The sequence below is a fragment of the Microplitis mediator genome, chromosome 1, assembly GCF_029852145.1.
Source record: "Microplitis mediator isolate UGA2020A chromosome 1, iyMicMedi2.1, whole genome shotgun sequence".
NCBI classification, from domain to species: Eukaryota; Metazoa; Arthropoda; class Insecta; order Hymenoptera; family Braconidae; genus Microplitis; species Microplitis mediator.
Genome location: NC_079969.1, coordinates 15562551 through 15576240, shown reverse-complemented (window position 1 = coordinate 15576240; position 13690 = coordinate 15562551). Strand labels below are relative to the sequence as shown.

Genomic DNA, 13690 nt, shown 5'->3' with positions numbered 1-13690 from the left:
ATTTGCCAAGCCTTGGGAAGTGACCATGGGGCCAGACTAGGTCCGAGCCTAGGCCCTATGGTTTGATTTTATTACTCCCAAGCCTTGGGGGTAACCATGGGGCCAAAGCTGGTCCGAGCCTTGGTCTGCTCGTTTCATGACTTTACACCAAGTTTCGGGAATAATCCGCGTGTATTGTTTACTTCGATAAACGGTAAACATAACCTGCAAAAATATTTTAATTTATCACCATGCCTCGTAAACGTTCCTCTGACTCAAATTCTTATTATAAAGTTAAAAAACAAAAATATTTGGAAAATGTAACATTTGACTCTGAGTGGGAGATACAACAAGTAGCAATAATGTGAATGAAAAAATAATTGTAAATTATAATAAATCTAACAACAATAACAATAATCACAATAATAACAGTGAGCCTGAAATTTCTTTCAGTAAGTTACATCAATTATTAATATTAATATATACTATAATTTAATATTAATAAATGGTTTATGATGGTATATTTTATTTTAGGCAACTCAATTAGTTACGAAATCATGTTTTCGTCGGGTAGTTTCCATGTTGAGCCCTTAAATGAAACGGTAAATAATGAAAATGTGAATGGTGATGTCCAAGAAAAAAATCGGTCTGTCAGTTGACCCTGCGGGCCAGCCCCAAAACTTCCCGCTGTTTTCGAGCTCAAGAACCTCGAAAACATTATTGTGAATACATTTTCGAGCTCTTCGAGCTCGAAAATACTTTTGGATGCCGTTCTTTTCGAAAAAAATAGTTTTTTACGATTTTTTCTCCAACGATATCTCTCGAACGAATCAACCGATTGAGACGGTTGAGGTGGCAATCGAGACATTTTATCAAGTTCTAAAGCTGATAGAATTTTGAATTCGATTTATCAAGTCGTTTTTGAGATATTTCGAAAAAATTTTTTTTTAATTCTTTCGACAGCGGTTTCTCTTGAACGAATGAACCGATTTTGATGGTTGAGGTGTCATTCGACGCGGCTTATAATGCTCTAGAGCCCAGTTTATTTTGGAATCAATCCATCGAGCACATTAAAAGTTATCCGAAAAAAACACTTTTAAAAAAATTTTATTTTTGGAATATCTCTGAACGAGCCCTACCGATCAAGCTCAATTTCTCACAGCTTCAAGATATTGACAAGCCGCGTCGAATGACACCTTAAAGTTCGAAATTGGTTCATCCGTTCAAAAGATACAGGTATTTACATACGTACGTACGTACGTACGTACATACATACATACATACATACACTCGGACATCATCGTGAAATTAGTCAGAATAGCTTCCTAGGACCTCAAAACGTCGACATCTGATGAAAATTCGATTTTCGTAAGCCGGACCAAAACCAATAACTTCCCGAATTTTTGAAAATTTACAATTTTCTGAGCGGGAAGTTAAAAAATGTTTCAGATTCAAAACTTTGTTACTTAAGTATTTTCTATTTTCATAAATCTCTATTTAAGATACATGAAATTTTTTAAATAATTACTTTACTACTGTAATAATTACTTTACTATAAAAATAAAATTAATAATGGAAAATTAAACGTTTAAAAAATAGTATTAGTCAATCAATAACAAATTTTTTGTACATTTCATAAATATTGTATATCTAGTCTTCATCCATTGTATTTTGCAGGATTGATCCGAACACGTTGTTTGATTTTCTAAGGCCTGAGCCTTCAGTCCAGATCTGAATCTGACGTTTCTGAAGACTCGTCCCAAGCCTGCTTCTTTTTTTTCCCGAGGCTCGGCTCAAGCCTACATTTTTTGTTTCCCAGCGCTCGGCTCAAGCCTCGCTTTTTTGTTTCCTAAAGCTCGACCCAAGCCTGGTTCTTTTTTTCCCGAGGCTCGGCCCAAGCCTGGTTTTTTTGCTTCCCGAGGCTGGGAACATGGCCATCATCCAAGGCTTGAATCAAGGCTCGCCCAACGGTTCGACCCAGGCTCGAGCCAAAGCTTGGTAGCATTGGCTGACGACTGGCCGAGGTCTGGTACAAGTCTTGCCTAATGGTTCCTTCCTACCAGGGTACCATTCAGATTGTTTATTTAATCATTTAATTGATATTTTCTATCATAACATTCAGTTTAAAAATTGTACTATAACTCGATGATAACTTTTACCATAAAATTCTCACCGTGTAGGTAAAAAAAAGATAGAAAGAGGATAACTCGTATATAACATTTGGTAGTACAGCTGCTTTCACCATTTCGTTAATTAAACGTATTGACTCATAATTATTGAATAAGTATACGTACATTGACGATACTATATTAATTTATTTTAATTGAGCAAGAGCTTAAGAGTTATGCAAATAACTTGAAAATGATATAAATCCAAAGGAAGGTTCAGATTCATAGATATATTACAGAAAAATTCTTTTCAGCTCGGATTATTTTTTTTATTACTTTTTATACTCGACTTTTTTATATTCATTTTTTCTTGTTTTAATTTAAGACAAAAAATAACGTTGAAGAGAAATGAGAGAGGAAAAAGCATGCGATAAATCTAAAGGAAGAAATAAAAAAAAAAGGATAGTCGGTTTTTAAAGATGAAATGAAAAAAGAGAGAAAAGTAAAAGAGAAAATGATGAAGGTAGGTACGTTGTTTTTTCTACCCACCTGTGAGTAACGATGGCGTCTCTGGTTCGTTTTTACGACGAGAAAACAAATTTCAGCTTGACAAAGCCATAATGCCAACAGACACAGTTTGTTGCAGGCACCCCACTTCATTCTCGCTCTATCTCGCTGCGTGGCTTTGAATGTAACTAATTAGTGACTACGTTCAGTATGACGTAATAAGCAGACTTTTTTTTTACCGGTATATTCGTTATCATTTTATTTTCAAGTTCTATATTCTGAAATCACAGAAATGTTCCATTTCTACCGGAAAATGAGTTTCTCTTTATTCTTTATGTCTTATTTTAAGAAGTTTATTGATTTTAGGGAATTAAATTTTACAGAACTATTTATAATTTTAATTAGAACAGACTGCTCAAAATTACATTCTGAAAACCCAGATGGAAAGTTGAAACATTTAAAATGAATTTTATTAATATTCAAACTGAAATTTCTTGGGAAAATATGGCTTGCGTGATCTAGGCATATCAAAGCACGATCCAAACATGGCGATGCATGATCCAGGCATTACCATGTTTGAGTTATGCGGAGCCATGTTTGATCGTGCTGAACTACCCAAGTAACACGTGTTTGAGCAAAATCCTGGAGTAAGTATCTTGAGCAAGACTCTTATCTGCTAGTGTCTTTTTCTACGTATGTGTCTTTTGCAAGATCGTGTATCAAGAAACCTATGTCGAGATTTGTGTATGTCTTGCTCATGTTATTGTACGCAAGAATATTAAAGATATCTTGTATACGGTGCAATGAAAAGTATCTTACGCATTTCTTGCACCAGTAACTTACAGTAGGTACTTACGATTGGCTTGCCCAAGATCTGTTCAAGGCTCAAGTCCAATTTTGAGCCTTGAGCAGATCTTAAGCAAGCCATGCGCAACTATTTTCATCTATAGTCTTCCTGTAGAACTGAGTTATAATCAGGCGTGAATTTCTTGTGTAAAGCTTGCACTAGGCTTGCAATTCAAATCTGGTCACACGTATCTGCAACAAGACACATGCGTAGAAAAAGATACTAACGTCTATCGATCTTGAGAGCAGACTTGCTCAAGAATTGAAAAAAATTGTTCTATGGGTACGAGATCTCAGTAACCATTTTTGTTTCACTAAATAGTAAGCTCTCGCATTCTACCAGCAACAAGAGCTATGCTAAGAGGTTTGTATACTCTTGAACTATGAACGACGACTCTTTTAACAGTAACCAGTCCTATGTTTTATATTACTGCGTAGCACAGCACTGGTTACTGTTTAAAAAGTAATAGTACGTGTTAAGCAATGATTTACTTTTGTTCTAATATGAATCAGTCATATTAACATGTATTTTTCACTATATTTTCCGTCGATTACGGCGCAGAACAGTAATCAGTACTATCTATTTCTTTCCATGTAGGTTAAGTCTTTAACATAAATGAGATCTCTATAAAATGATACCGGGAAAATTATCAAAAAGACGACTCTTGTTTGAACTGTCATAAACAAAATTTTAAAATTAACGTTTAGATATCATAAAGAATCTCAAGCTGGTCGTTGTACAAACAATACTTTTGAATGCAAAAGTATAAAACTGCAGCTTATACTTTGTTTTTTAAAAAATATCGTAAAAATTGCAATATAACCTGCAACTTAAATATTTGAGTTTGGACAGATTATTTTACTATCCTCATTGTAATTTTTATAGTTTTTTTCTTTTTCGTGTGTGCATATGTTTTAAGTATTCTATGATATAAATTTTTAAACACTGCTTGTTTGCATACCCGGGAAAAAATGATCAGACCTGACCATGCCTGTTCATGTATGATCAGGCCTGAAATTAGACCTGATCATGCCTGTTCATGTATGATTAGGCCTGAAATTAGACATGCTCAGGCCTGATCATACCTGTCCATGCCTGTTCATGTCTGAAGCGTTGAATACACTCAGGCCTGATCATGCCTGTTCATGACTGTTCATGTCTGAAGCGTTAAATACAGTCAGGTCTGATCATGCCTGTTCATGTCTGGTCATGCCTGTTCATGCCTGGTCATGTCTGAAGCGTTAAATACGCTCATGCCTGATCATACCTGTCCATGCCTGGTCATGTCTGTTCATGCCTGTTCATGTCTGAAACGTTAAATACGCTCAGGTCTGAGCATACCTGTCCATGCCTGGTCATATATGTTCATGTGTGTTCATGGATGTTCGTGTCTCCTCATAGATCTAAAATTTTGTTGACCAAGAATCTATCACGTATAAGATTTTTATTACTTGAAGTTCATACGAAACTTACTTTTCAACTAAATCTCTTAGGTCAGTGGGTAGCGAGTTACACTTTCGAGCGCAAGGTCCACGGTTCAAATCCTGCACACACCCGAATTTTTTATTTTTTTAATTTTTATAGCAATAATTATATGCATGTATAATTGAATATAGTTATACATAATTATATATAATTATATAGAGCCATTTTTTATATATAATTTTTTTACCCGGGTGGGCATGAACAGACATGAACATACCTGATCAGACCTGAACATGCCTGATCAGGCCAGGTCAGGCATGGTCATTTTTCATGTCTGATCAGGCCTGAAGACTCATGCCTGTTCATGTCTGATCAGGTCTGATCATTTTTTCCCGGGTAGTTATAATCTCCTATTGAATTATTATCTATAAATTAATTAAAATTATTGTTTTTACAAATTTTAAAGTTTTTTTTCATTAAAAAATAAAAAAAAAATGATTAGGAATATGTAGAAGTTATACGTGATCATATACATGTAAACTTAATTAAGTTACTTTTGACAGAATATAATCCCGAGGCACTTTAAACCCTAATTACAAAGTTCTCGTGGCTTTGATGGACACCTATATCCACTATCAATGTCAGAGTTCATATGTTCATATCGACGCAATCGATATTACCAGAGAATAAGGGCATTTGCTCGATTATTACATTCCAAAAACCAATATTCCATGAACCTGTAGTTATACAGAAGAGGTCATCATACAGTCCATTTTGCAATATATTTAAAACCAAAATTACTAGCTGAATCGTTGCATGAATAGCTGATGGTAATTCCTTCTCTCGACTTGGAAAGTACTCGGTCAAAAGGCATAAATAATGCAGACTCTCGTAGTCCTTTCAGCTGTTATGAAAGTTAATTTTTTCCCTCTTTTTTACTCTCTTTATATCTCTGCACTTATCGCCTCTATGTTGCATGTACATCCTAATTGGCTGGTTAGGTGTCCAGCAGAAGTGATTCGAGAATGGTTTTTCATAGCAGAGCTATCTTCAAAGTAAAAATTAAATTTTTCAAATCAAGTATGAGTCGCATATTTTCATTAAAAATTCTGTAAAATTTGAACGTTCGAATTTCACCGTGGAGTAATAACCACTAGACAGATAACTTATAATAACTGTCGAATACTGGTCAGCACTTATCACTTCCAATAATGTTGCAAGATTCACTTGTCGGAGTACCAATGATCGCTAATGAAACACTAATGAAGTCATCGACAGTAATGAGTTTTCAATAGTGTTCATTAGTTTTTTCAGTAGGGGTATATTAATTTATAAGATAAGATATATAACTAGCTGTTACCAACGGCTATGCCTATGTGTAGATTGCGCAACATTTATATTGTGGTTGAAAATTTTGGTGAAGCCTCCCTCGGAGTTGATGTTTGGTAAAATATCAGTAATAACGGATCACAAACTCCTGCGAAGTTAATGTTCAGAAAAATCCCAGTAGTAAATGTAAGAAACATTTGTAGATCCAACTGTAAGTTTCTACGTCTTACAGTTAACGAAACATGAGTAGTTTTACCTTTGACCCACCCACGACCCTCCCTGAAGTTCGTTTTCGGCAAAATACTCGTTCTTCAGTTTAAATCATATTACACTGTAAAAAATCCGGAGTGAATTCGGAGTGAAATTAAATATGAATTCACTCCGGATTCCCTCCGCCACTCGGAGTTCCGGAGTTTTAAAAAAAATCACTCGGCATGCGGAGTGAATCGGGAGTTTTTTTTTATAGCGGAGTGATTGCGGAGTGACCCGGATTTTATTTCACTCCAAATTCACTCCGGTCCGGAGTTTTAATACTTAAATGTGTGCGTGTGTGCGAATTTGTGCGTGTGTGCAAATGTGTGCGTGTGTGCAAATGTATGTGTGTGCAAATGTGTGCGTGTGCAAATGTGTGCGTGTGTGCAAATTTGTAAGTGTGTGCAAATGTGTGCGTGTATGCAAATGTGGACGTGTGTGTTCGAATGTGTGCTTGTGTTCGAAAGTGTGCTTGTGTGCAAATGTGTGCGTGCGTGTGTGTGCGAGTGCGCGTGTGTGCCTAAATATGTATGTGCGTATGTGTGTGCATATCAGCTGATCAATAATTTAATACGCGAATTTTTACTTCGATTTTATTATGTGGAGTTATATTTTATTAATAATATTTCCAAAACTCCGCTCCGAAGTGAATTTCACTCCGGAGGAATTAAATTAATAAAAAATTATCTACTCCGCGAAAACTCCCCTGCGGAGCGAATTTCACTCCGAGGGGAGTGAATAATTAAAAATTCATTCACTCCGCATTCACTCCGAATTTAATCCGCATTCACTCCGCGAATTTTTTACAGTGTATCAACAATAAAATTGAAAAAATACAGTTATTAATATTTTTTTGGGATATTTTTTATATCAACGCTCTGATCTGACTCAAAACTGATTTAAATCTTTATTTTTATCACTTACAATGATTTCTGCTTGAATGCATTTATTTTATTGAACATATTCGCGAATGAAAATTGAAAAAAACGCTTGCTTACTCATGATTTCCGATTCTTAAATTTTCAAACTTAAGCATAAAACGAAACTTGTTTGAGCTTGAAAAGCTCATAAAAGACATTTGTACGCGATGGAGCTTCTTCAGCTCGAAAACAGCTGAAAGTTTTGGGGCTGGCCCGCAGGGCCAACCGTTGCCCAGATTTTTTTTTTCAAAAAATAATTTTAATTAAAAAAATTTTTTTTTCGAATCAATTGAAGAATCGAATTGATAAATTGTTGCAAAATTGATAATGATAATCAATATAATGGCCTTTTTTCAATTAATAATTAATATTAATGTAATTATTAAATTTGCTTATAATTTATAGCTAAAATTATTTTCATTCATTATTTAAAAAAAATTTAATGACCAAATCATGATTGAATTAAAATAATATTTTATTTTTGACAACCCTATATTTTCAAAAGATGTTAAGAATCGTCGTAAACTGAATGAGATAGGTCAGCCTAGTTATTATTTTTTTTTTTTCTTTTTATATAAAATTTATTTAAATTAAAAATATAAATTATTCATTAAATATATTATAAGTTGCAGTAGAATATTATGATAATTTATTTTTTCGAGAGCTTGAATTTCAAAAATACGTGCACATGTATTTGTTAAACTTTTTTTTTTGTCAATCGATTAGAAACAGTTTTCTAGTTTCTAAATATTTTTTGCTATCGAGGCTTACAAACCAATAATTTTCATCGTAAAAAATTAAAACGAATAAAGCATGACGGCAGCAAAAAAAGCCCAGAGCAAAGTAGATTGATTGATTTTCTATATACAGCTCCTATCCTAATATTTGAAGCTTATACCAATATAAAGAGTACGGTTCACTAGTCTTTCTTCTCTGTGAAGTGCTTGTAATATCTTCTTTGTGAGCCCATGTCTTTTTCGGTAATTTTAGATCTTCTGGCTAATGGTATTTATTTTAAAAAATATATATAGAAACATAAAAAGGTTACTTTTTATTTTCATGTGATTTTACATTAACTTTAAAAATAAAATATTAATAATTTTTCTGAGAGTAGGTACGATGATAAAATAGCAGTCAACAGTCATGTCTGAATAAAATGGTTGAGCTGTCAAATATTTAATACTCGCTTGAGTACACTCACGTTGAGTATTCTCTTGTCAAGCTTCATTAATTGTTAGAGATTTTCAATCTCTTGTATAGTGCTCTCCGCATGTGATACATCCACACGCCTGTATACATAATATATATATATATATATATATATATATATATGTAATATATTATATTATGCTATGATATCACTGAATGTATTCTCTATGTAGTAATTCATTGTCATAATTTCATAAAATAAATGGATTTGACGATAAATTGTCTCGTCTTCATTTAAAGTAATTGCGATTGGTACATCTATTCAAGCTGTGTCATTAGAGAAAAGGTATGTATATAAAACCGGTCATTCAACCGATTGCTTTTACTGTATCTGCCAAGAGCATAATTGTCCAAGAACGATCGCCATTCCACTCCTTTCTTAAAAATAAGGTGAGTTATATTTTTATCCATTTTCAGTTTTAATTTTTTTCTATAATTTACGATCAATTTTCTTCTACCCATAACTGGGCTGTCATTAAAATTGTTACAATATAATGCACTGGATAAAATATACGAAATACTCGTTAAATTTGGTATTTTATTAATCATGATGTGTAGCCGCATTATATATCATTTTAATTAATTTATGGAATGAGTTAATTAAAATAAATTATATAAATGATATTGACAACAAAGAAAAAAAAACAAGAATCCTATAAGAAACACGATATTCAACTCGCTGGACTTTGCGTCAATTAGTGAAAGGTTGGGCAACATCTGTGGCCTTCGTTGTTAGCATAACTCATAATCTTAATATTTAAAAATACGATAAAATAAATGAATATGATTACAAAAGCTTTTATTCAGAAGTTTAGATAAATCAGATAAAAAATTGTAAACATTTTTATTGCAGAGAGAATTTAGAAAAAGATATGATAAAATATATAAGTGTGAGAATAAATTTGTCTATTTCACGTTAATTTCGCAAGTTAATAAACTCACGCAATTCAATTTAATACAATGCAATGCACCAGGAGTAGGTCGAGAGAAGGGTCAGTAGAATAAATCATTAAAATTGTATAAACAATGTAGACGAGAGCCCAGATAATTTTGGATTGTAATATTACGACGGTAGCAGTAGCGGGGATCTTATAAAGAAAGGCTGGGACTATATATATATAAGAAGCTCCTGGTCAGCCAGACCAAGAGAAGCATCTTTATACACTTTAAAATGAAGGTAAGTTTATCTTATGAGACAAATGTATTAAATTAATAACTTTGTATATTTCATTTTCTTTTATATACTCATTATTTATGTTTCATGTATTTCAGGTTCTCAGTTTATTCCTCTTATGTGCACTCATAGCTACCGCTTGTGGTATGTTATTAGTACTTCATAAAATTGTGATAGTTTATTTCTTATATGTTTATTTTATAACAAATGATTAATTAGTGTTATTTTGTAGGTGGTACCATTAGTGGCTGGAGTGGTAGTAACAGTGGCTGGAATTACGGGGGTTCAAATTATGGTGGTGGTTTTCACAGTGGCGGCAGTGGTGGAAAAATAATTAAAGTAAGTTGATATGAATATGTATTTGATTGATATTAAATAAAAGTAGGATACATATTCTGGAAGTTGATAAATTTTTATTTAATACATGAATTTACTTATGAGACCATTTCTAAATTATACAAGCAAAAGAATAAAAAAAGTTAACGGATCGATAAATTCATAAAGGTTATTACTGTAAGCGGGGGCGGCTGGCCAAGTGGAGGATACTCAAGTGGATGGCCAAGTAGTGGTTATAGTCGTGGAGGAGGCTTTAGCAAGGGATGGAAACTTGGAGGGGGCTGGAAACCCTCAGGATGGAGTAGTGGATGGAAACCTAGTGGCTGGTCCAGTGGAGGTAATAATACATTTGAATACAAATTTATACTTTTTTATATACCTCAAACGCGAACGCGCTTATCACTCTCTATGTTTGCCTCAAAGTGATTAGAGATTTCTGAATTTTTCGCCCACGAGAAATCGTATTTATCTCATGTCATACGCTTTAATAGTGCAGTAAGCTCACTATTTTTAAGCTGGAACTCTAAGAAACGAGTATGGTGGTATTTTTAAGTTGATTAATCATAATGGTCACATTACAAAATTTTTCCGACGTTGATATGACGATTTATTTATGTACCTTTGTACCTTAAACTTTGAGATAACACACGAAAGGTGTAAATGATAGATTCATTTCTTCCATTAATAAATCAATAATTTCATAGAGTAGAGACTTTCTGCAAACAATAACGAATAAAACTTTTCGTATCCTTTTCGGTCACTCACAACTTTTTAAGTTCTAACCGTTAGTTTATTAAACTGAAGTTGACATATATTTGTTCACCAACAGTTTTTCTATTTTGGCATTTTAACAAAGTCTAGTGACAATCGAAGCGTAGAATTCTATACTGAACAAAAAATATAAATTGTTTGAAAAGATATTCTTGCGCTAAAAAATCATTATATTCAACGCATGCCTGATTATCGCGTCCTATCATATCTGCAAAGCAAATCCTTAACGGCCGTTTACTGATCAGTGGTTAGTAATTGGTCAAAAAGCAAATGGCGTCTTGTGTTCCTCAATAGTGTTTGATAATGGGGGTCATAAACAAACGCATTTAAATCCATAATCACATTCCTCTAAAGTCATTATCGACCGCTCTCAAAAACAAACTCTACTATTATCACAAGAGCAAATAATTTCGACACTAAATATATTTAGAATGAGTAGTACAATCAATCTTACAACTTTCATATCAGTGTCTATATATATATATATATATATATAAATACGTTGATTTCAACTCTAATACTTGTCATTTGTTCATTAATAATTTCAGATCACTTATATTATTTATATAAGTGACAGTTCTGACTGTGATTAAGGTACTTGACCACCTAATGGATTTCAAAAAATCGATTTTCTTTTTGCATTTACTCAATCTTTATACTTGTAAAAATCACCCCCAAACAATTTTGATTAAAAATTCGAATTCGAACATAAAGAAATAAGTGAAATTATGCGCGCGCTTCTGCGCTCTATGCTTGTGAGTAAAATGTTTTTGGTCTCACTTTGTTCGTTGAGATATATTGTATGACAATACACCACATTTTGCCAAAACAAAAACTAATTATAACATTTTTAAATTCCCGCTAAAATCGATGATTTTCAAAAAATTCGAGAAGATATTGTTTTCACTTCGATTTTCGGAAATCGAGTTTTCATCAGATGTCAATGTTTGAAGGTCCTAGGAAGCTATTCTGACCATTTTCAGGATGATGTCCGAGTGTCTGTATGAATCGCCTATGGTTCGGACAGCCAACTCTACCTTAGCCTGAAATCGGCTTATTTCTTCCCTTGTTACACAATATACTATTTCTCATCATTATTCTCCTTACTGAATAAATGAAATTCACATATTTAAAATACGAGATTATTTTTTTGCTGGGCTATCGGTCATGAATAGGCATTTTCGACTGGCTGCATATATTACAACTCCTAGTATCGATGCAGGTTATACCAAAAATTGAGTGCATGGCATAGGATAGACGATTTTAGACTTCAGCTCGGATAGTCAGCTTGACCTTCATCTGAAATCTTCTTTTTTCATTCTTTGCCATGTAATATATATAATATTCTAGAAAATCTTACATAGAGTTATCTTTTGAAAAACCTTGAATTCAAAAAAATTGATAGCTTAAGTTATAATCAAAATTAAATGTTCCAGGCTGGTGGTGAACATGGTAATCGGCGAGCATTATTTAAATAGCTGTTCAGTTGGCTGACAAGTATTCTAATTTTAATCGATCAACACACCTTAATATTCACTAATATTTATAGGAAAACAAGCTTATAAAAAATCTTAATTGATAAACTAATTTGATTTTCATTGATGGAAAGAATAATGTTACCTTATATATTTGTAACCATTTTATTGTGATGAAAGAGTCATCGATAAAAAATACATAAAAATAATTTTGTACCAATGTCTGCTTCACTCGATCTTTAGTTGTTAGTATCTATGATCGTAGTTTGATATTCAAACATTAATATTATTGGTTTTTAGTAATCGATTGATAGTAGTTACTATAAGCTGATCGTAGTTTGATATTCAAACATTAATATTATTGATTTTTAGTAATCTATTGATAGTAGTTACTATAAGCTTTCGATAGAAGTTCTTACAAACGAGGAATCGTTATTTCTTTTATCCAGATGGTAATCATTACCATCCGAGGTAGTAAGAAGCCGTATTCATGAAAAAAAAAAACCTAAAGAACAGGTAACCTTTTGATCCAACTGCGAAACATTCCACTACTTTTGAGGTCAATCAAAGAAAAAATAGATTTCATCAAAAGAGTAAATTTTGTTGTACTATATCTTGTAAGCTAACTGGCCGATTAAAATGTGCTTCACTAAAATAGAAAAGGATTGTTGAGGCTCAGATATTATTAACTTTCGAAAGAAGTCGGTTGGGCAGTTTATAAGTTATGTGATAAATACTTGAACTCCGAAAATACTAATTTTTGTTTATCAAATTACTTAAAAACTATTGAACTGAACGACTGAAAAATCTAATTAATTCTGACCCTGACTAATCTATGAGTTACGGTTATTTATCATAAATTATGGTTTTGCCGTAAATTACGGTGATTTTCCGGGAATCGCGACATTTGTGACAGGGTATATCTCAACTCTGCCAAGTTTTGGCCCCTTTATTAATTGATCTTAATAAGGGTGTCACTGGAAGATAAACTCGGCCTTCCAGAATTAAAGATGTTAGTTTTCAAAAATCAGAGTCGTTGAAAGTTTATAAGAGTGAGGGAGTATAAGGAATTAAATTTATTTAACACAGATTTTAATATCTGTAATTAACCAATTTTATTAATCAAATAACATCTTGCCCACTGGGCTTAACTTTACTCATATTTATTTTAAGAACTCGTCCACTGGACTTTTATATCATTTAAAACTACTTAGTCTACTGGACTTCTTATTCTTATAACTATTGAGTCCACCGGACTTTTATAACAATGGTCACTGGCCAAATCCCCTGGATCTTTACACAACCATTGTCCCTTGGACTTCCCTGGCGGATCTTATTTTACGGTATTTTTCGGTATC

The 13690-nt window shown here is 33.0% G+C and overlaps 1 protein-coding gene across 1 annotated transcript; it reads left to right on the top strand.

Moving 5' to 3' along the window:
- Window positions 1-8855: 8855 nt before the first annotated feature.
- LOC130668918 (uncharacterized transmembrane protein DDB_G0289901-like) lies at window positions 8856-12552 on the top strand. Its single transcript, XM_057471445.1, has 6 exons — window positions 8856-8966; window positions 9430-9753; window positions 9849-9894; window positions 9983-10089; window positions 10255-10423; window positions 12294-12552. Exons 2-6 carry the CDS (start codon window positions 9748-9750, stop codon window positions 12302-12304), a joined length of 339 nt encoding a protein of 112 aa, XP_057327428.1. The 5' UTR covers window positions 8856-8966; window positions 9430-9747; the 3' UTR covers window positions 12305-12552.
- Window positions 12553-13690: the final 1138 nt, after the last annotated feature.

Excerpts from the sequence above, each read along its gene's own strand:
- LOC130668918 (XM_057471445.1), top strand. Across the intron at positions 9,895-9,982 it reads ACTCATAGCTACCGCTTGTG|GTGGTACCATTAGTGGCTGG; the intron begins GTATGTTATTAG and ends GTTATTTTGTAG. Across the intron at positions 10,090-10,254 it reads GTGGTGGAAAAATAATTAAA|GTTATTACTGTAAGCGGGGG; the intron begins GTAAGTTGATAT and ends AAATTCATAAAG.